This window comes from Cornus florida, unplaced genomic scaffold (assembly GCF_030987335.1).
Source record: "Cornus florida cultivar Cherokee Brave unplaced genomic scaffold, ASM3098733v1 CherokeeBrave_3.0.0_Hap2_Chr01, whole genome shotgun sequence".
In the NCBI taxonomy this organism is placed as follows: domain Eukaryota; kingdom Viridiplantae; phylum Streptophyta; class Magnoliopsida; order Cornales; family Cornaceae; genus Cornus; species Cornus florida.
Window position 1 is genome coordinate 86,211,671 of NW_026775571.1, and position 23,038 is coordinate 86,234,708.

A 23,038-nucleotide genomic window follows, 5' to 3' on the forward strand; every position below is an offset into this window, starting at 1 on the left:
TTTATATTTTAGTTTCTTTCAGCTCATTATATTATTTCTTAAATTCACTTTGTATTCCGTGTTCGTTTTAAAATATTAATTATTTGATATCTCTCAGGTTTGAGCCTGGGCCTGAGCAACCCGTGTCTCGGATCTGAGGGGTATCACAGAAGCATGTTGTTATGTCTCCTGGAGTTCGTTGCCGAAAACAATGGAGGTTTATGAACTTGGAACATGCAGGACTAAAGTCTTTTTTAATTATTGTAGTTTTTTCGTATCGATTCAGTATATATATATATATATATGAGAAATGATAAGTCTTTCGATCTCAATTGCCGATTCTTCCTCCTAATACAACGTGATTGGATCACGTTGGAACACTTAAAAAAATATCCATAAAGCATCTCTTTCTCTTTGACAAATTCTTAACCACGTTATATTCGAAGGAGGAGTGGGCAATTGAGATCGGAAGACCTATAATTTCTCTCTCTCTCTATAATGATAAGTCTTTCGACCTCAAGGCCTCTATATTCATTTTTTTCAACCGAATTATACACTCACAACGTGAACAACAGGGGTCTTAATTTGCCCAAAATGTAGATGTTATAAGCGTTTTCCCCAATTTGCCCTTTACTGATAATCACATAAAATGTGACTTGGAAATATTTTACATGGATCATGATTTTAGGGTTTATTATTTGGGGAAAAGGCGGTTCGAAAAACGTCTCTTATTATGATCAATCCATCTAAGCCAATTCATAAAAGTCTCTCTTGATTCACTGGCCTCACAAATTGTCCATCACCCACAGGTTTTTTGGGGCGCATTGGTTTCGAAGTCTACTTCTGCGGTTTGCTCCATACCGGCGGCTCCTTCAGGTTCGTTCTCTCCTCTCACTTCTTCCCTCTTCTCCTTCAAGTTTTCAATCCTCTCTTCCGTATTACAGTGTAGCAAATTCATTATTTTCAACCTTAATGCATGTGTTGTGAAATTATTTCAAATAGTAGTTGAGGACATCAATCTCATGTCATGTAGATCACTCATCCCTTCTTTTTCTCATTTCATTATTGTTGGATCAAGTATAAGTGAAAACGTACCAATGGATTGGAAATTTTTCAATGTTGATTGTCATAGCATCTGATTGTTGAAATAGTCTGATACGATTGTTAGAGGCTCTGTGTTTGCTGTTGGACACTTGAAATGAATTAGTCTATCTGCTATTTGTTTTCTTTTTGCCTGAACTATCTTTTGTTGAATGTGTTTTTTTATTTATTGGTATTTAGTATTTAGATTTATTTGTTTGTGATTAGGAAAATGAGAAATGTGGAAGGTTCTAGCAGTGGGGTTGAACCTGATGACAATTGACAACACCCTTCTTTGGAAGTAATTTAAAAAGTTGGAAGATGGGGTGGAAATGTACAATTCAAATGCAGTTATCATCAGTTTACTTTCAAGGGATCATACTAGAGGGTGAAATTGCATTTGCTAGAAATCTCGGGTCACAGCTTTTGAACAAGGAAAAAAGTGACGAGTTGTACCCATGTCCGTGTCTGTGCGTGTGCTTCTCAGGTTGCGTGAGACTCATAGTAAGTAGTGTGAATGATTAAAAGATATGTTTAAGAAGGGTTTTCTGTTTCTGCAAATTGACACATCTGTTCAAATATTCTTGACATGTTACATTTTAAACATGTTTAAATGGTTTAGTAAATGAGTTAAAGTTGTATTCGTGTTGACCCAATACGTGTAGCTAAACAGGTTAAACCGGGTTGAAGACTTGAAGGCTGACACAATTACGGTTCAAAAAAAAATTAACCCAAATACAAACCGGAATCTAACTTGTTTTGTGTTGCATGCCGTGTCAATTATTTTCACCCTAAGTCTGGCTAGAGTGGAAATGACTCCAAATCGTGTAATCATAATATTTTTCATGTTAGGAGATGCATAATATTATTATTTTTTACTATTTGAAACTCACACGCCCACTTTGTTTCTATGTGGACTTGAAATTTCGACCTTTTACTTTGCAAGGTGAGGAAGTAACACTAAGGCTCCGATTCTGTGTTGGATACATAATATTATTAATAATTTAAAATACAAAAAGGTGTATTATATATTTTTATTTTTAAAGGAATGCAATCCGTGAAATCTATACATTTTGTTTTATAGATTTATAAAGAGAGATAGTTTAGATTTTCATCAATGAAAGAATTATTTTAAAGAATTCTAAAATAATTAGCGTCGTAACAAAATTAATTAGAACTAACAAGTGCCTATATATATATATATATATATATATATATATATATTTTGCAAGTGTATATGTATATACACACACACACATGTACACACAACAGTTTTAGAGTACTATAGTCTTAAGAACTATATCTCTTGTAATTATGGCATTTATCAAGTAAATATATATATATATATATATATATATATATTTTCCTGAATGAAGGATTTTTTTTTTATAAATTATAGACAATAATGTACATGGAAATATAGTGAAGGCATACCCTCACTTTACAAAACAGAAACTACCCTAAAAAGGAAAGGGCAGAATAGAAAACAATGCTAAGAAAAAATGGTTACAAGATATCCCGAAGGCCTACCACCATGACATCAAGAACCTTCCAAATAATGCACTTAGCTAATTCCATTGCATCTCTACATAAATCATTATGCATTCTCTCATTTCTTTCTCTCCAAATAAAGTATAACACCGCAGTAAACAAAATTCTAGCCATTTTGTTACTCTTTCCTGTAAATCTTTGATTGAACACCATTACCAATTGCCAAGTTCTGCATATCCAGGACCCTTTGTAAATTCCATCCAACTATAGCAGGGATACCATTCCAAACCTTCCAAGTAAATCAACAGCTGCAAAATAAATGATCCAGAGTTTCCACGCTCTTAAGACACAAATAGCATCTTGATACAATAGAGAAACCTTTATTTTGCAGAAAATTATGAGTCAGTATACCCTCCTGCAAGACCAAAACTGAGTGTGTAGACCATCTTGGACGCCCCCCACTCCAGCATAAACCATACTGGCAAACATTCTGTCTTGGACTTCTATACACCTCCCAAGCTGCTTTGAAGCAAAAATTGGACTTCCATTTTATTTGATCAGCTCCCCCAAAGATCCTGTGGTTGTAAAAAACATGTCTCAATTCTTGTGAAGTATTAAGCAACAGTTCTTCGTTCCATTGGCCATCAACAATAAATTCACTTAATAAACTCTGTTTGTTTCTGCTCAGCAACCTACGGTTAAACAGGTCACTTAAACATTTTCCTTCACACCATGGATCCAAAAACACTTGAATCTGCTGTCCATTACCAATTCTATATCTAAAATTTTCTTTAATAATGTCTCTAACAGCCACAATGCTTTTCCAAATTGATGAAGATGACTCTTTAGGAATTACATTCCAAAAGGAAGAATGTCTCAAATAGTTTTCTTTAAACCAAGCCACCCATAATCTATCTTTGGATAACAAGAAGTCCCATGTAAGACTACATTTAGCAGCCTTGTCAATGTCCCTTAAGTAAATAACAAAAACAAAGCAGGATGTATATTGCATTATAGAGTGGAAGGTCAAGGAAGCAAAGGCTTTTTATCCGACAAAGGAGTGAGTTAAACATTGCATACGAGTGTGACGCAGAGTGGTACAGTGCGATATCCTTTAGAGGAGGATAACTATTTGGAAGTATTTTTGAGTTTGTTAAAAGTATGTAAAAGGACTTAACGTATGGGTGCAGAATTTTGGTATTTCAGTGTCAATAATGTGTGAGAAGAACATCGTCAAGCTTCACAAAATAATATATGAGATATTATGGGGCGATGGAACTTGTGGTCATCTTATTCACACTATGGAATAAATGGCTATGCGCAAGCAACACAAATTGGAAGTATAATTTTTGGTACCATGTGGATAGTTTTGCTGACTTATAATTTTGAGCATACCATGTTTTTGGAGTATTAGATTCCAATGAAATGAATATGCAATATCCTCTGTGATTTATGCAAAGGTTTTCTTACTTCATGCCGAGAGTCTACATTAGGTAAATTGCTAGAAGAGGTACTTACATCTGCTAATTCCAGTTTGTACTTATATTGGTTTTATAAAATAGTTTGCCCAGTGCAATACTGTAGTCTATTTGTGGACCAACGTACTCTCAGCCATTATACTGAATATTATTTGTTCCTCATAATTACTTAGGAAATAAGTTCCCTTTAGATCGATATAACCCCACAATGATGATCTAGCCCAGCTGAACAGTAGTTCTTGTTTGGAAGGCTTTCCAAATATCTTTCAGTAATGAGAAGTGTGGGTTTGTTGGTCAATAGGTATGAGTGTATTATCCTTGTATTGATGAGTGGCGGACTGTCAAGTTAGATCAGAGTTATGAGATCCATGCTTGATTGGTAATATATTTATCACAAACACACAAATGATTCTTAAAATTTTTTAAATTTGCAAAATGATTTGAAGATTTATGTTGCTTTTCTTTATAGTTTATACCAGACGAATTGGTGGCTTTTTGGTTGGAGTAATGGTATCAGAGAAAACAGTTGACACTTTGCTGGAACATGCCACCATTTGAAGCCAAACGAAATCTATGCCATTTTCCTACATTTTTTTTTTCTTACCAGAATATATCAAAATTTAACGGAATTGATGAGTCAGAGTTATGTTCTTGAATTGAAGCTTTATGTCTACATCTGTATTCACTATGTTCTTGACCATGTATCATCTGACTAATTATTTTTGTTTGGTTTGCTTTGCGGCCTACCAGATTTGGGCATTCAACCAATGGGCCAGTCGCCTAGCGGTATCAGCCTCTTACCTCCCAAAGGGAGGTCAGGGGTTCAAGTCTTAGAAGAGACGTGTGTGTGAGTACCAACTAGGAAAAAAAGAAAAAGAAAAAGATTTGGGCATTTATTGAATGCACATATATGGATTCCATATTGTGATTTATGTGGTGTTTACGAGTCTATTAATGGGTTTAATTTTTGGTGCTTTGGTAAAAACTCAAGCTAATCGTGAGAATGCATTTGGAGTCTGGAAACGGTCACTTTGTACATGTCAGTCCCAGAGGTTAAGTATGTCTCAAGTCAACCCTTCCCAGCACCCCATGTAAACGAACCAATACTGGCTAGCACTAATTGATCTATTATTCTCAGACAATATGCATTACTCTTTTCTTTGTTTTCCTATTCTTTTTGGTAAATAACGAAATGCATCTGACTCATTTGGCTGACATATACAGAGTGAGCGGAGGAGGGTGGATGCAGAAAAAAGTTCTGCGGAAATAGTTCGACCCAACATAATATGTGAAAATGATTGGGGAAGGGACAGCATAACTTATTAGCACGATTATAATATAACACCAACAGGTTAAATCAGTTATAATTTGCTCCAGCAAATTTAAAATGTCATTATTACCAAGCGTAGTTGAAGTTGTGGTGACATGTCTTGGAAACATCTGTTAGGTCAGTACTTTTTTAGAGGTGGGGGGAAAAAGAAAAGAGAAAAGAAATGCTTTTAGATTACTACCAAATATATGAGATGATCCGAGCTTTAAAAGACATCAGATCAGAGTCATCTTTAGGGTTCAATTGCTGTTGTGCAAAAAGGCTGATATTCCGTGTCTGGTCCAACTTTTTGTTGTTTATGGTAAGTAATGAACCAACAGAGGAAAAAGGAGGCATCCAATAACTATATTGGGAATAAAAGAATGCTCTATGATGACCTGTTCTTATCTGTTGAATTAATTATCTCATTTTATTGTCAGAAATGAAATTAAATGAATTTTCTAGAAGTAAGGTTGATGGTTTGTTATCCGAATGTTGGTCATCTATAACAGCATGTCATTAATTGGAGAGCATCTTTGTACATATGCATAATGATCATATAGATTGGAAATTTTGATTGACTCGTGAAGATAGTTATTCTGAAAAATTCTGTTCCCTTTTGTTGTACAGGGAAAGTTTGAATTTATCAATTCTATTATGGAATCTTCAGCCGAAAAAGATTATGCTGCGTTTGAAGTGAAGCTGAAGCGGACTGTTTATATCGACAACCTCTCATTTCAAGTCACTGAAGCTGTTCTTAAAACTGCACTTAATCAGTTTGGAAATGTCACAAATGTTCAGTTCATTCCAAACTACATGGAAGCACAGAACATACCGCGTTGTGCTCTGGTAGAGATGGAAAATGCGAAGCAGGCCAGAGAAATTATATTGGAGATGGCCAATTTCCCATTCATGATGTCTGGGATGCCAAGGCCTGTGAGGGCACGTGCTGCTGAAGTGCAGATGTTTGAGGATCGCCCAAAAAAGCGTGGTAGAAACATACATTGCCGTTGGTTGGACCCGAAGGACCCTGACTTTGAGGTGGCAAAGAAACTGAAGTATATGACTAGAAAACATGCTGCTGAAGCTTCATTTCTGCTCAAGGTTAACTCTGGTGTTCCTTGAATATCTCTATTGCATTTCATTTTTAGCTCCGATTCCTCAAGTATTTTCTTATTCCTTTTTTATTTTATGGGAGGTTGTCATGTAATGCTGTACTTCTCTTTCTCCTTTGTAGCAACAACTAGCAGAGGAAGAGAAGCTGGCAAAACAGCAGGGAGAGACCCTTAAAGCAAATTATAAGAAGTTTGATCTGATTGACAATGTCCTAGTTGATGGTACGGCCAACCGGTTGGCGCGGCGTTATGACATCAACATTTCAGATGCTTGATGGGTCCTCTGTTTTCTCTTTGTATAGGTAGATGCTGCAAAATTTATATGAAACCAAGATTCGTCATGATGGGGGGACTCTGCGCTTTAACTAAAGGCTACTTTTCTTTTGATCTTTGCATGCTATTAGATAAAGTGGGCTGTGCGTAATAAGTATGTATCTCAGGAAGTTGGATTGAACAAAATACACCGCTTAAAGATGAAGATTATCTTTTTTGAACTCTGGAAGAAACATGACTCGACTTCTACAAAGCATCAACATTGTGATGAAATGTGGATAATTTCATTTTGAAGTGCTTTTTGCAGGATCTCTATGCCCTAATTCTAGCTGCATCTGAAATGCTCAAAGCAAGGTATAAGATTATGGTTTTAATATATATATTTTTCCTTTATTAATTGTCACAAGAATGCGCGCTGAGAGCTTTTTATATCTTGGCTTTGCTTGAAGCAAATCTCTCTCTTTTTGTAGTTGTAGGTGCAAAAAAGCATCTTTATTGGAAAGTTTTGAGAACTTTTTTCGTTTTAACTAACATCCCACATCCATTTTGTTACATTCATTGTTCTATGGGGTCTTGAACCTTCAATTTTTGAATATAAATTTTGAGAGATAGAGGAGATACTGCTGTTCGAGAATATATTTACTTATCTTATTCTCTAATCAAAACATACTTTTGTGTTTAGTTAGAACATTGTTTTCGGCCAGAAATTTTGAGACTTAATTTGCCCCTAAGAAAACTTAAACTCTCAGACCTTTCCCTCTGCGGATGAGAAAGTGTCATTTAAGTTATCGTCTTTGGTTAACTAGAAACCAACTGAGCCAAAATATTCCAACGTATGGCTGATAGCTTTTTGTTTGCGAGTTCTTCTGTTTGCAAGATCTGCTGAGATTCCTGTATATATGAACTTGTTGGCCTCTCTAGTTCGGCATGTTTTGATTGGCATTGGTGCTGCAACCTTTTAGCGGATACCATTTCGGAACAAATTTGTTTGGATAGTTTTGTATTCCTACAAACGAGAAATTATTACATAGTCGAGGACCATTGGTCTTAGGCCAATCATATTAGTTTTGTGTATGTTTTATTCAATTTTAGTGAAGTGCATCATTCTTGAGATGACCATTCTAAGTTTCTCGTTATCATGTTAATTATTAATAGTATATCTTCTATTTACTCTTAATCTCTTATCATTTATCTCAATATATATATATATATATATATATATATATATATATATATATATATATTTATTAAGGACCTTGTGACATAATGGTATTTTTTCTATTTTTCAAAGTGGATGGTACAAGTTAGAATCTCCAAAGGGTTATAGAGTTGTGTGTGTATTTCTTACCAATGATTAAAAAAAAAAAAAAAATTGTCTAACAACTTTTATATAAAATATCTATTTTTATATATTTTTTATAATGGTCCCAGTACCACCTCGTAAAGTATCAAGTCTCATTATCGATTCCTACTAGGTGTAAACAATTCCTAAACTCTTCGTTATCCATATCTATAACATGTTACAAGTTCCAATCATACTGGTTAATTATCATCTACCTCCCATCATTTTATATAATTGATCCTAAATATGAAAAATGGTTATTTCAAATTATTATTATTATTTTTTCCTGTTGGCTTTGAATTGTTTATCAACTTATTCTCATTTCGTTCTTTACATCTTTGTTTAATTTATATTTAATACATTCTGTTTAAATTCTATTAAATTCTAAATCATTCAACTCCCAACACATTTAAAAATGCTTGGAGCTTTTCAATTCTAGAAGTGGTACAATTCTAAATTAAAGAAGGGGATATTTTTTAATCACTGCCATTAGATATCTCATCATCCACAAAACGAAGTCATAAAACATTCTTGACATTTTTTTCTTTTGTGTGATGATATAGTCTCCCGCCAACGTGATGTTCTGGTCCTTTCCCTTCTTTTCATTTTTTTTTAATTTTATTTTTAATCTTGTGTTGCAGAGAATTGTTAAACTTATTCTTTTAATTGGTCAATTATATAACAAACAAGAAAGTTGAATCCTTCACTTAGTTGTATTTTAGTATAAATAGTCAATTAAAAATTATTCGGTTAAATAATTCACTATTTTCCAAACGTATCACGGAAGAATGGGAGTTTTGCCTTTGTTATCCGTCCACCGGCCAAGTCCCCGGATCGAATTTAGTTTGTGTCTCTTGCTTTACATCTGCTGCAACAGAAACATTTGAAGACTGGTTCTGGTGTAAAGTTGATATTCCTCTACATGTTAATATAATTATGTTTTTCTTTCCCATATGAAAAAGTATAATTGTATGCTTGACTTTTGACCGTATGAAAAAATTATGTTTTTGAGACGTGCTCGTAGTATTTCCAAAATTATCGAGGGGCTCCATCAGGCCACCATGCTTACAAAGCGTCTCACGTTAGAGTTCAGCCTCGGTAACTTTGCAGACTCCAACTGTACTAGTTATCTCTTTCTCGAGGACTCCAACTGTATTAGTTTTCTCTTTCTCGAGGAAACATGAGAACAAAGACTAACCAAGCAATTTGGTTACCAAAGTCTGCCCTTAAGCTCATTGCACCTAATAATAGTCACATTTAAAATTCAGCGTCAGACTAAGTGTTCGGGTGTGAGTATCACTGGTCTTTTTAATATGGTTAGGGTATCATGTGATGTATGATAGTTGTATTTATGATTCAACGCTAGCATTGTCTAATGGAGAATAGACAAAGGAGTTGACATAGAATTCATCTTTAATTTCTAATTACTACATTATATATATATATATATATATATATATATATATATATATATATATAAATTGGACGGTTACTAAGGTGTTGTTTTAAAAGTAAATTCAGTACCTTAATTCTGAACAGATTTAGCATTTATTCCATTAATCGCCTTTGATAACACAGATTGGATATAACTAAAAAGTGTAAGCACTAATAAGTTAAAATGGGATAAAATTTTAAGTGACGTGAATATCACTTGTTACTGAATACTTAGGGCCCGTTTGGCATGCGATGTATTTTAGACGTTATGTTTTTTTTTGGTCAATATCAAAAGAACCGTTTTGTTGTAGAAGTGTTTTGGGTAGAATTCAGAACCATATTTGGTAACAAAATTTTGTTTTGAGAAATTCGAAGAATCGCTTTAGTTCATCAGCAACAATATCAAAACATACAATATCACCAATTTAGTGATATGGATTTTAGCAAAAAAAATTTGATATGTTATGACTTATTTCAAACCAATATCAACCGTCTCAAACATAATATGGGCCCAAATTTAAATATCAATATTAGAAAAATAATATCATAACACATGTCAAACGGGCCCTTAACGTTGAAAATTCAAAAAGACTTTTAAAATATTTATTTTTTTATTGCCACTCAAAAACTACTTAAAATTCAGCTCTTAAAAATTTCAATCTATAATTTTAAGTTTTATCAAAAAGCACCTTATCTCTGAATTGATTAAGTGTTTATTCAATTAAGCACGTTTGATTATGCAATTTGAATATTGCTAAAAATAGTAGGCAATGCTGAACACTGAAAGTTTTTAAAAATATATAAAAAATAATTATTTCTAAAAAAAAAATATACAAAAAAAAAATATTACTATTTTAATATTGCTAAAAATAGTAGGCAATTTGGATTTTGGACCTTTATAATTCTAAATATCCACACGTTATGGGCTCTGGGCAGTTTTTTTTAGGCGATATGTATATCAATTATTTAATTTATTTATCAACAAATATATATATATATATATATATATATATAAACACACACATACAGGGACATACTAGAAAATTGAACGTGCGATGCACGTGATGAGAAATGATTGTGCTTTAGATGCTTCGTGCAGCATATTTAATGAAAAAAATATAAATCAAACATTATAACCATCCATGCTTCTCTTTGCAGTAATAAATATATTTAAATTGTGTTCAATATTTAACCTAATGACGGTAATAATGAGAGATTATTGTAGTGTTATGAAGAAAGTGGAAGAGAGTAGGACAATTTATTTTCAAAGAGAGATGGAGTAAAATAGATAGAGCACGGAAACAAGCATGACCATTGAATGTGGTGCAATGTTACACTATGAGCACAATTTCTTCTTTTCAATTTGTCATATTTTGTTACTCGATCCTCACTAACATAAGAAATAATCGAACATTTACAAAATTAGTGTCACGTATAATTTACATATATAATTCACTTACTTGCACATTATAGAATTAGAGTTTCACTTTAAATAAAAAATGCACGCCCATGAATAGTTATGACTTTTGAGAAAAAATAAAATAAATAAACATTACTTCTAAAAATCAAACTATGCAGGTTTAGGAATTAAATTATAAATAACAACAATTTAGTTTAAAATTTACTAACTCACCGTTTAATTGAAATAAAAAAGTAATATAAAATTATTAAAAAATGTATATAAATAATAAATGATATTTTTTTATTACAAAAAATAATTAAATAAAAAATGAAACAAAAAGCAAAATATAATAAATTCAAACTAGATGAGTAAATAATTACTAAATATTTTAGCATAGAATGAAAAGGACCATAGTCATTTAAGCAATGAAAGAATGTGTCACTCACGTGAACATTTTGTTAGAGTTACTCTGCATAATCAACCGGTTTTGATACCAGTTGTTGTGGCGGAAATGCAAATAACAACGTTGTTCGAGAAATAATCACAAGCAATCACAAAGAAAAATCACACACACGAACACAAGTTATACATTGTAATATCCCTAATTTTAAAAGGATATTTTTGGTATTTTATTTTTGATTTAATTGTCTTTTTATTGGATTAATTGTTTTATTATTGTGTTGGTTATTGTTTTTATTATTGTGTTGATTAAATTGCATGTATTTTGTTTAATTGTAACTTATTTGTTAATTGTTAAATATTTATTTGTTTTTAATTATTTGATTAATTGTTAATTATTAATTGGTTGTTAATGGTTGTTTTTTCTATTTCTTTATTTAAGTCATTGTTATTATATTTCTTGTACGTATAAATTTACGTAAGTTCATGTAGCCAGCACTGTTTTAAACCTAGATTGTTCAATGGGCCGAGGTGTATAAAGATTAGGGTTTAGGATTTAAAAGTCTATATATATGCATCTTCTACGTTGGTTTAGGGTTAGAAACAAAACCCTAGTCCTCATAGTCACAACTGTAAACAGAGAGATACACAGAGAGCAACAGAGAGAGAGTTCTGAGAGTTTAAAAGGGAGCTTTAAGGAGAAAGGAACGGGGTTGCTTCTGGGTTGAACCAAGAGCACCAGAGGAGTGGGACGGCAATCTAGGATGTTGTCGGAAACTTTAGAGACATTGGATTACAGTTTCAAAATCTAAAACTACAGGCAAGTCACTATTCTTCTCCTTCCCTTTAATTCGTGTTCTGTGCATTCCTAGTAGACTCCAAGGATTTACCAAGCATTAAAACAGATTATATTGAAGGTAATATTAAGCTTGAAAGCATGTTTGTATCAGTGGTTTAAACGTTGCATAAATCTGTTTTGGTAGGAAGTTGCTCTGTAAATTGTTCCTGTTATTGTTACGTATAGGCTGTGTTTTATAGGGATTAATAGTGGATTGGATGTTTGGTAACTAATCTAAAACTGAGTTTGGCTCGAGAACAAGTTCTTAGATCAGTTTTTGTTTTCACTAAATTAATTAGTATAAATCTGTTGGAAGTTGCTTAAGAATTTTCTAACGGAGGTTCTGTGACCATGGCTTAAGAACTTGTGTTCTTCACATGTTAGGATTGGATTTCAGTGATTTAAATTTGTCTAGAACTAAGATTGAACCTAGAATGAAGATTAAAAACATTACAGAGGCTTTGCGCTTTGCCGGAGACAGAGAAGTTGATCAGTTTTCTCGCAAACGGAGCACAGGGGAGTAGAGCCGGCTCACCACAAGGGTGGAGCTGCCTCTACAAGGGGTAGAGCCGGCTCCACTTGTAGTGGAGGTGGCTCCACCAAGGGGGGGAGGCGGCTCCACTTTTAGTGGAGGTGGCTCTTTTTTTGTTTTTTTGATTTTTCCACGTTCTGCCTTCAGTTTGGATTGTAGGGAGGTTTTTAGGTTGGTTCCGGGGATGTGGATGATCTGTATAATTATTCCAGAGATGTATAAATTGTTGGGACGCATGTTAATGAGATTATGTGGAAGCATGATATATTCTAAGGTTAAATAGGAAATCTGTATAAGGAGGGTTAATTAATTAATTAACTTAAAACTGTTTTCTGTTTTGAGGAATTTTGGATGCTTTGCATGTCTTAACAATTATTAATCATGTCTTCCTTATGTTGTAATCATATAATTATTTATCTGGGAAAAATGATGAATAAGTATGCTTAATTGGAAATAATTGATATTTAAATCTACTATAAATTACATCAGTTATTGTCCTATTTTGGAGGAGTTGTATATGTAGTTTTTCCTTATTAGTTTGAAGGACTGAAATAGGACTTCTATATCTGATATTGGATGTATAATTGAATCATACACGTATTAGATCGTATGTATGTTGGTTATGGAGTATAGTTAATAAATGTATATGGTGCATTTTTTGTTAACTGTGTTGGATGGAGGATTGTATGCACCGGTATGGGACGGTGGCGTACTGGGTATGGACTGTTTCAAACACTGTGTTCTACCTAATCTGGATTTAATGATGGATTGGTAAAAAAGGTTAAGTTCATCTCATATTTATGTCATATCAATAAAACGCTTGAATGACCTGTGGTGGTTTCAGGATGGATTGGTGATACATATATCAAACCACAATACAGATGGTTGATATTTTGTATTAGAAGTACAAGGATTTTATATATATATTATATGATGCCATGGTATGAGTTTGAATCTCAGGACTATGGTTAGGACGCGTATATCGCCTAGGATGGATAACTGGACATAGGTGTTGTTCCCTGATAGGTCTAGGTACATATGACCACATTATTGTGCGATTTGCATGGTATCTCTACTCAGGCTGAGACAGACCTACTGGACTAGCGAGCGTCCTATAGTGTGTACTATATATTTACATATGGACTACTCTAGATATTGTTGAGTCTTCCTAGGATGTATCTGCGTATCGGAATAATGTTTGGATCGTAGTAGAATAGGACTTGCATGTGGGCCTAACCCACTCTCTTATTTTTCAGGTGTTCGTCAGTTCCAGGGTTAGAGCTTGGACGTGCAGAGCAGATACAGACATTCATTCCTTTGACTGCGTAGGAATCTTTTCTATGTTTACCTTTAGTTTCTATTTCAGATATTTTAGTTTCAATTGGAATTTTTAATAATAAGGGGTCCACTAGATGGATTTCCGAGTTGTAACTAATGGAGTTTTGGAGTTTGGATTTAACAGATTTCATTAATTATATTTTGAGAATTTCAATTAGTATTCTTCCAACTTATTGTTATTATTTATTTCATCTTGTATTCTGTGTTCGGTTACATATTAATTGTTTGATATCCCTCGGGTTTGGGCCTGGGCCTGATCAACCCGTGTCTCGGATCCGAGGGGTATCACATACATGGTTCACCCAAATCTTAGGGCCACATCCATTGAGCATACCGAACAAATTCATTATGAAAAAGATGAAGAATTACAGGGAAAATTTTCTCTCTACCTCTCTCAATTGCTCCTTTTTGTGTTGGCACAAATTAATCATACAACACGTATGATTTCACTCTAATTTTCACCACACCCTAAAAAATACTGATTTGGGGTTAATATATATAGTCCCATACAATGGAACACAACTTGTCCAGCGATTCTGACAAGAATTGCCTTTTGTAGAATCTAAAATCAACAAGGAAAGTAAATCACATAGGTTTCCAGAAAAGTTGAACCAATACTAGGAATTAGCTACCAGTTCCCAATGTCCAGAGACGAATCTTCTTTGATTCTGGAACCGGTTCCAGAATTGGCTACCGGTTCCCATTGGACAGTGGCTGATCAACGCATCCTTAATTTTGGCTATCACTCAGTGGAACTAGTACCAAATCTCTAAACCGGTTTTAACACGTCAGTAGCTAAAATTAAAATCATTAGTTTTCCAAAATCTTCACTTTATCAACACGTAATCAGACTCCACCAAAAAACACAACAATCTCCCACTTGAAGGCTGAAGCACTTGTAAACCCATTCCATCTTCTTCTCATGCATGTCGGTGTGCTTCTCTCTGTCTTCAAGCTAGAAGACCAACTGAAGTTGCGCACAACTTTAATTTCTCCATGGTCACTGTCTTGGTCAACATATCAGCCGGATTCTTGGTGCCAAGTATTTGCTCAAGTGTCAACACCCCATCTTCTAACAAAGATCTGATAAAATGATACCGAAGTCATATATGCTTGGTTCTTGAATGAAATGCTAAATTCTTTGCCAGATGTATTGCACTCTGACTATCATTGTGCAAAACATTTTTCACCTGTTCGAATCCAAACTTTGTCAACAAACCTTGTAACTAAATCATCTCCTTACTGGCCTCTGTCATCGCTACATACTCTGCCTTTGTAGTAAATAACGTTACAATCCTCTGTATTTGCGAAACCCAACTAAGTGCAGTTATACCCACCATGAACACATACCTGGTAGTACTTCTTCTGTGGTCCACCTCACCAGCAAAGTCTGAATCCACATAACTATGCAGCTTCACTTCACCCCTTTTAAAACATAGGTATTTGTTTGTGGTACCCCGTAGATATCTTAATATCTACGTCATTGCTTCCTAGTGTAGCTTGCCTTGATCCTTTGTGAACCTGCTTATTGTTTCTACTGCATATGCAATGTCTTGTCTTGTCTTGTGCACACCATGGCATACATCAAACTTCCAATGGCTGAGGCATATGGAATTTTGGCCATGAAGTTTTTCTCATCCTATGTCTTCGGACACTAATCTTGAGATAATCGGAAGTGATTAGCTAAAGGAGTACTCACCGCCTTAGCATTATTCATGTTGAACCTCTTCAGAACCCGTTCAACGTACTCAGCCTGAGACAACTGCAAAGTACCTCTGTTTGTCTCTGCTAATTCTCATCCCAAGAATCTGCTTTGCTGCACCAAGATCCTTCATCTCAAATTCACTAGACAACTGCTTCTTCAATTTGTTAATTTCTTCAAAATCAAAACCTGCCACTAACATGTTATCAACATAAAGTAGAAGGATAATGAAATTTGAATTGAACCTCTTGAAGTAGTAGCAATGGTCAGTATTGCACTTGTTGTAGCCATGTCGCTTCATAAAACCATCAAACTTCTTATACCACTGTCTCGGGGCTTGCTTCAAACCATAAAACTTTTATTCAACTTGCACACTAGTTTATCTTTCCCTTTGACTGAGAAACCCTCCAGTTGTTGTATGTAAATCTCCTCATTAAGGTCACCATGGAGGAAAGCAGTTTTGACATCTAACTTCTCAAGGTGCAACCCTTCTGCTGCAACAATGCTAAGAACTGAGCGAATAGTACTCAGTTTCACAATTGGGGAAAAAATGTCTGTGTAGTCAATGCCTTATTTTTGCTGAAAGCCTTTGACCACCATTCTCGCCTTGTATCTTTTGAAACCATTATGTTCCTCTTTCACCTTGTACACCCATTTGTTGTGAAGAGCTTTCTTCTCCATGGGTAACTTGGCTAGTTCCCATGTTTTGCTGGAGATAAGGGACTTTATCTCATCTTCCATTGCAAGCTCCCACTTGCTAGCATCTTTAACCTGACATGTTTCATCATAGCATTTAGGCTCACCATCATCTATAATCCAAATATTTTCTATTCAGTACATGAGGTCGCGTAGACCTTTTGGGTGCAGGTATAGGAGTTGGAATTTGCGGTGAACTATGCTCTGTGAGTTATGGCCAAGAACCCTCATCTGTCTGCTCCGCGTCAATGCTCTCTAGATCATTATCCAACTCAACAAATTCAGGCTTACTCTCTACAGGACTAGTTACCTGTGCTGCATCTCTATCCTTGTACATCACCTTCTCGTTGGAAATCACATCTCTATTTCTGATGATTTTCTTATTCTGATTATCCCAGAGTCAATAACCAAACTCATCTCCACCATACCCAACGAAGATGCATTTTAGTGATTTGGGGTCGAGCTTTCCCCTAGCATGGTCACTAATATGCGCATATGCAATACAACCAAAAACTTTCAACTATGAAAGATTTACCTCTTTGCCACTCCATACCTCTTCTGCTATTCGATGCTCCAAAGGCACCAATGATCCACGATTAATTAGATAGGATGCTATATTGACTGCTTCTGCCCAAAACTGTTTGGGTAGACCCGAATGTATGCGCATGTTTCTGGTTCTTTCTATCAATATTCGGTTCATCCGTTTTGCCACCCCATTTTGCTGTGGGGTTTCTTGCACAGTCCTTTCTAGTCTGATCCCATTATCAAAACAGAACTTCTTGAACTCAGTGTCTTCATACTTACCACCATTGTCTGACCTCAACCTCTTGATCTTCAAACTTGTCTCATTCTCCACCACGGCCTTCCAATTCTTGAACACATCAAGTACCTCAGATTGTGCTTCAAAAAATAAACCCATACCTTCCTCGTGTGATCATCAATGAAAGTAATGAAGTAGGATTTTCTGCCAATGGATGAAACAGTGATTGGCCCCCAAACATCTGTGTGAACTAGCTCAAGTTTTTCTTTTCTGAGATCTCTGTCACTCTTTTTGAAACTGACCCTCTTCTGCTTGCCCATCACGCAACTCTCACAGAAGTCAATATTAATTGCCCGTATGCCTGGTAGTTTCCCCTTTGAGTGCATAATCTTGAGCCCCCTTTCACTTATGTGACCTAGTCTTTGGTGCCAAAGGTTGTGATTTTCTCTGTTTTCTGTAACTGCTATAGACCCACAAGCACTGGTAGTTGTGTAGAGAGTGCCAAATTTATTACCACGTGCAATGGTCATAGCACCTTGGAAACTTTCTACGAGTCTCTGTTGAAGGTTGTAACAAAATCTTCCTCTGACAATTGTCCCACCAAAATCAGATTCTTCTTCAAGTCAGGGATGTGTCTTACATCCTTCAACTTCCAAGCTGACCCATTCAACTTGATTTGCATTTCACCTTTGCCAACGACGCTACAAGGTTGATCATCACCAAGATACACATTGCCAAGATTACACAGTTCATAGCTATTAAATAGCTCTTTGCTTAAGGTGCCATGAAACGATACGCCGAAATCTAAAACCCATGACTCTGCCTTACTCTACAAAGAGTATATCAATGCATCATCTGATTCTTCTGAGACAACGTTTGCTTCAATTTTTCTTTCGGTTCCCTTCTTTAGAAGTCTACAATCAACACGGTAATGTACATTCTTTCCACAATTCCAACACTCAACATCACTGAGATCTGTGGAATTCCTAAAATTTTGAGACTGTGTCCTTCAATTCCTTGACTTGGATCTGCCTCTGTTCCTATTACTGTTGCCCTTCTTCTTGTTTGAACCCTTGCCTCTGCTTTCAACATTCAACTTTGAACCACTGGTGGAAACCCCTGCTATTTGCTTTCTGATTTCTTCAGTCAGAATCATGCTCACAACTTCATCAAACTTTAACTTGGTCTTCCCTACAGAGTTACTGATCATTGTAACTGTGCCACTCCAACTCTCGGGTAACTGCCCTAAAATTAGCAGTGCTCGGACCTCGTCTTTAAAGTCAATATCAACAGACTCTAATTGCCCAACTATCTCGTTGAACGCATTTAGATGTTCGTTGAACTTACCACATTCGACCATCTTCATGTTGAACAACTTCTTGATCAAGTGTGTAATACCCCGATAGTTTAAAGGATTTATTAATTGAAATGAATTACTTTTATTTTATTTTTAAATGATTTATTTGATTTAATTTGAATTAATTGCTTTTATTTTAATTTTTAATTGATTTGTTTTATTGAGTGCTTAGATTAATTGTTTTATTGTATTTATATTTTGTGAATTATTGATATGATGATTGTTGTGTGTGTGCTTAATTATTGATTGAATTGTTGGCGTGTTGATTTTATTGGTATGGTGTGACTTGGTTGTAATTTATTGTTTTGTTTATATGGTTAGTGTAATTAGTTTTTAGTTTTTTTTTATTTAAGTGTTTATTTAATTATTTGGTTTATTTAAATTAATTGGATTTGAGCTAAAGGGAAGTTAGACCAAAAGATGTGGTATTGGGCTTATATGAAGCTTTATTGGGTTAATTAATAAAGGCCCATGGTTATTTAATTATTTAAATGATCATTATTAATTAACCCGTGCGGGCTCAGGCCCAAAGCGGACAATATCATACCATGTGGTGGAGTGGGTCGTTACAAAGTGCATCTTGTTCGCTGCAGAAAGTTGTTTATACATACTAGAAAGGGCTACCATGAGAGATATTGTTGTCTTCTCGTTCTTGATGTTGAAGGTGACTGACTTTAACAACGTCAATCTGACGGTGCCAAGAGCCTTCCTATCAAGTAATTTACAATCTACATCTTTTGTATCCTCTGGTTTCTCTCCCAAAGGTTGATACAGATTTTTCTGAAACAAGAGGTCTTCTATTTGCATATTCCAGAAACCGAAGTTTGTGCCATTGAACTTCTCGATCATGGATGTGGATGTCTTATCTTCTGATGCCATTACTCGTACTCGAATGGATAGATCTGATCGAAAGACTTTCGAAATTTCGTCAAACACCTTCTATGCCCTAGGTTCTCAACCAAAGGCTCTGATACCAGTTGTTGGAGTTGCTCGCTCTGCACAATCAACCGGTTTTGATACCAGTTGTTGTGGCAGAAACACAAATAACAACACTGTTCGACGAATAATCACAAGTAATCATAAAGAAAAATCACACACAAGAACACATGATATACATGATTCACCCAAATTTTAGGGCTACGATGGAGCACACCAAACAAATTCACTATGAAAAAGATAAAGAATTACAAGGATAATTTTCTCTCTATCTCTCTCAATCGCTCCTTCTTGTGTTGGCACAAATTAATCATACAATACGTATGATTTCACTCTAATTTTCACCACACCTTAAAAAAAATACTGATTAGAGTTAATATATATAGCCCCATACAATGGAACACAACTTGTACAACAAGAATTGCCTTTTGTAGAGTCCAACCAACAAGGAAAGTAAATTATGTAGGTTCCCAGAAAAGTTGAGCTGGTATCAGGAATTGGCTACCGGTTCCTAATGTTCAGAGACTGAGATAATCGAAAGACAACTCTTATTCTTATGGTTCTAATTCCTTGATTTTTGATTATTTCCAACATGAATCCCAATTTGTTTTTAGCATTACGAAGAAGTAATTGATTAAGCCACTGACAAGAGTTCTATGGAAACTTCTTCGGATTTCAAATTTTCTTTGATTCTGGAACTGGTTCCAGAATTGGCTACCGGTTCCCATTGGACAGTGACTATCAACGTTTCCTTGATTTTGGCTATCACTCAGCGGAACCGGTACCAAATCTCTGAACCAGTTCTAACATGCAGTGGCCAAAATTAAAATCATTAGTTTCCCAAAATATTTTCGTTATTAATACGTGAGTAGACTCCACCAAAAAACACAACACATTTGTGTTCTTTGAAAAAGGATGAATCATCTAATAAGATTAAAATTAAAACAATTATTTTAACGTATAAAAATTATAAAGTGAATACACTTTTATAATATGATGGTGATGATGATTCTAGAGTTAATCAAATTTATAAAATTATAACAAATATTTAGTACAATACAGTTAATTGGATTATAAGGTTCCATTGGTTGCAAAATAATAATAATAATAATAATAATAATAATAAATAATGAAACTTTGGAGAGATAAAGATAGTTTATATATGATTGCTGATAAAAAATGTAGAAAATTTTCCTTTTAAAAATATTAAAATATGATCCAATAGAACTATATGAAATCACAAAGACATTTAAAAAAATGAAAAGGAAGTTCGAACCATATATTTCAATTTGCATACAACTCTTTAGAAAGAGGAAAATTTATTTCACACAAATTGTGTGTAATAGTATACTGTCCAAGAAAACTAAAAGGAATTCGAATGTGGATATAACTCTTTGGACGCAAAAAATTATAAAAAATATACGTTTAAAATGACAACTTTTCAGAATAGTGAGGTAAAACAAAATTGTCTCCAACATCTTTTAAAAATTATATATATATAATAACATCTTTAAAAATTATATATATAATAATCTTTTAAAAATTATATATATATAATATGTCTTTTTGTGTGAATATATATATAATCGTCAACTATTAAGAAGATAGTTTATTGAGAGAGAGAGAGAGAGATTAAAAAAAAAAAAAAAAAAAAAAGAAAAAAAAAAAAGACAAGTATTTTAATTTGACTACAACTCTTTGAAAATAAGAAAGGTTCATATAAAAAATATATATTTAATCATCAACTAACTATTAGGCCATCTGCACCAGCCTCTTTGAATTTTGGCTTTCTAAAAACGCCATATCAGCAATTCCAAGAGCCACATTAGCAATTCCAAGAGTCACGTCAGCAGTTTTCGCTTTCCAGAAACATGTACTCCATCAGTCTCTCCGAATTTTCGCTCTCCAAAAAAAATAATAATAAAGAATTAAAATCAATTTATTTTTTATTTTTTATTTTTTAACTTTTCTTAAACGGCTATATTTTTAACGGTTATATTTGTAACTGCTATATTTGCAACGGCTATATTTTCTCAACGGCAATATTTTTCAATCAAACAATATTTTTAGAAATTATTAAAAAAAATTACAATTGATATTAGAACTTGAAACAATACATTATCCATTATGGATTAAAAAAAAAAAAAATTAAACAACACAATTAAAAGTAATTGGAATAAGAAAATTAATAGACTAAGGATTACAAAATCCTATGGGAATTTTGGCGCGGACCGTGAATTCAAAGATGCCAATATCTCATTTTGTCATGCAATAATCCAAGCTTTCCCTGCTTCTATTAGTGCCGAATTTGGATCTGTTAACATGAGCTCCTTCTCTTCAAGTTTCCGTTTCTCTAGAATCTATAACTGCTTTGTCTTCTCTTCTCCATTTTTCTTACCTCTCGTGCCACTTGGGCATCCTGCATTTTCTCCTGACGATTCTCAATGTGGGTGGTGATATTATTAAATTTTGAAACGAATGAATTTTGCAATTCATTTGCTGAATTAATTTTTGTTCGACGCTGCTTCGCCACTTTTCTTCCTACTAGTCTTTGTAGTTGATATTCTTCCACACCGGGTGAATCATTTTCCCCTATGTGTGGTGATTTTTCAGTTGAAGCTCCATCTGTCGTGGCTGCATGACTTGACGGAGTAGATGGTAATGAGTGCCCAACAGACTCATTAATGTCAAACTCAAATCCACTCTTCTTCGGCTCTTTTTTCTTTTTGTCCTTTTCCTACTTGTTCGGCACAATGTGAATTCCATTTATTGTTATGCTTCAAGATCTCCCAGCAACTTTCTAACTTAAATTCATCACCTGTTTGGCTATGAACAGGTCATTAGCTGCTATCATCTACCCAAAAAAAATTAACAAAAAATTAAAAACCGACTATTTAAAATATTTATGAGTTATATTTAAACAATAAATAACTCACCATATCATCACTGCTGAAGCCGCTGGGACTATTCATTTCTATGGTAGTCATGCAGCTAGAAAATTTGCTGATTTTTTGTTGGATCACTGACCAACGATTCATCAAACCTCCATCATTTCGCTCAGTTGGAGGAACACCAATATGTTGTATATATTGTTCCAGAATTCACTCCCATAACTTCTTCTTACTTTGATCTGCCCCCGTAATCGCATAAGAGGTAATGGACATCCATGCCCAACATAAAGCCTCATCTTCAGCCCTGGTCCAATTATTATGTAACGACCTTAAACTAAAACCATTTACACAAAAATTTCGGCATAACCTCCCCTAAAAATGGTCCTTCAACAACCTGTCCCAACACATAAAACAAATAATATACTCCAGCATCCCATTCATCCGTTCATTATACCTCAAGATAGTTCCTCTTATGGTGGAACATCCACACACCAATTAATCCAAATTATCATAATTACAGTCCCAAAATACATGGTTAAGATCTAAACTCCATGTCTTATAACGTTACATGATACAATTGCATGGAAATATATACCATGATTCCATTAGTCTCATTTACATCAAACAAAAGATAAGTTCGTTCTTAAGTTACAAAGTCATGAATACTAACTTAGTTACATTTCCAC

The 23,038-nt window shown here is 34.4% G+C and overlaps 1 protein-coding gene across 2 annotated transcripts; it reads left to right on the top strand.

The window, feature by feature from the left end:
* The first annotated feature begins 642 nt into the window (after positions 1 to 642).
* On the top strand, positions 643 to 7,122 carry LOC132304467 (uncharacterized). 2 transcript variants are annotated; one of them, XM_059802152.1, is made up of 4 exons: positions 643 to 855; positions 1,288 to 1,563; positions 5,968 to 6,441; positions 6,575 to 7,122. In XM_059802152.1, the coding sequence occupies exons 2-4, from the start codon at positions 1,381 to 1,383 to the stop codon at positions 6,725 to 6,727; spliced, it is 810 nt and encodes a 269-aa protein (XP_059658135.1). In that variant the 5' UTR covers positions 643 to 855; positions 1,288 to 1,380; the 3' UTR covers positions 6,728 to 7,122. The 2 variants fall into 2 exon arrangements, with proteins under 2 accessions (XP_059658135.1, XP_059658144.1); XM_059802161.1 differs by lacking the exon at positions 1,288 to 1,563 and having other exon boundaries at positions 648 to 855; positions 6,575 to 6,958.
* The last annotated feature ends 15,916 nt before the right edge of the window (positions 7,123 to 23,038 follow it).

What these genes read in the sequence shown, in the direction of transcription:
- LOC132304467 (XM_059802152.1), top strand. Translation starts at nt 1,381, where the DNA reads ATGGGGTGGAAATGTACAATTCAAATGCAGTTATCATCAGTTTACTTT. An exon ending in CAGGTTGCGTGAGACTCATA is followed by an intron (nt 1,564 to 5,967) that starts GTAAGTAGTGTG and finishes TTTGTTGTACAG; the next exon opens with GGAAAGTTTGAATTTATCAA. An exon ending in AAGCTTCATTTCTGCTCAAG is followed by an intron (nt 6,442 to 6,574) that starts GTTAACTCTGGT and finishes TCTCCTTTGTAG; the next exon opens with CAACAACTAGCAGAGGAAGA.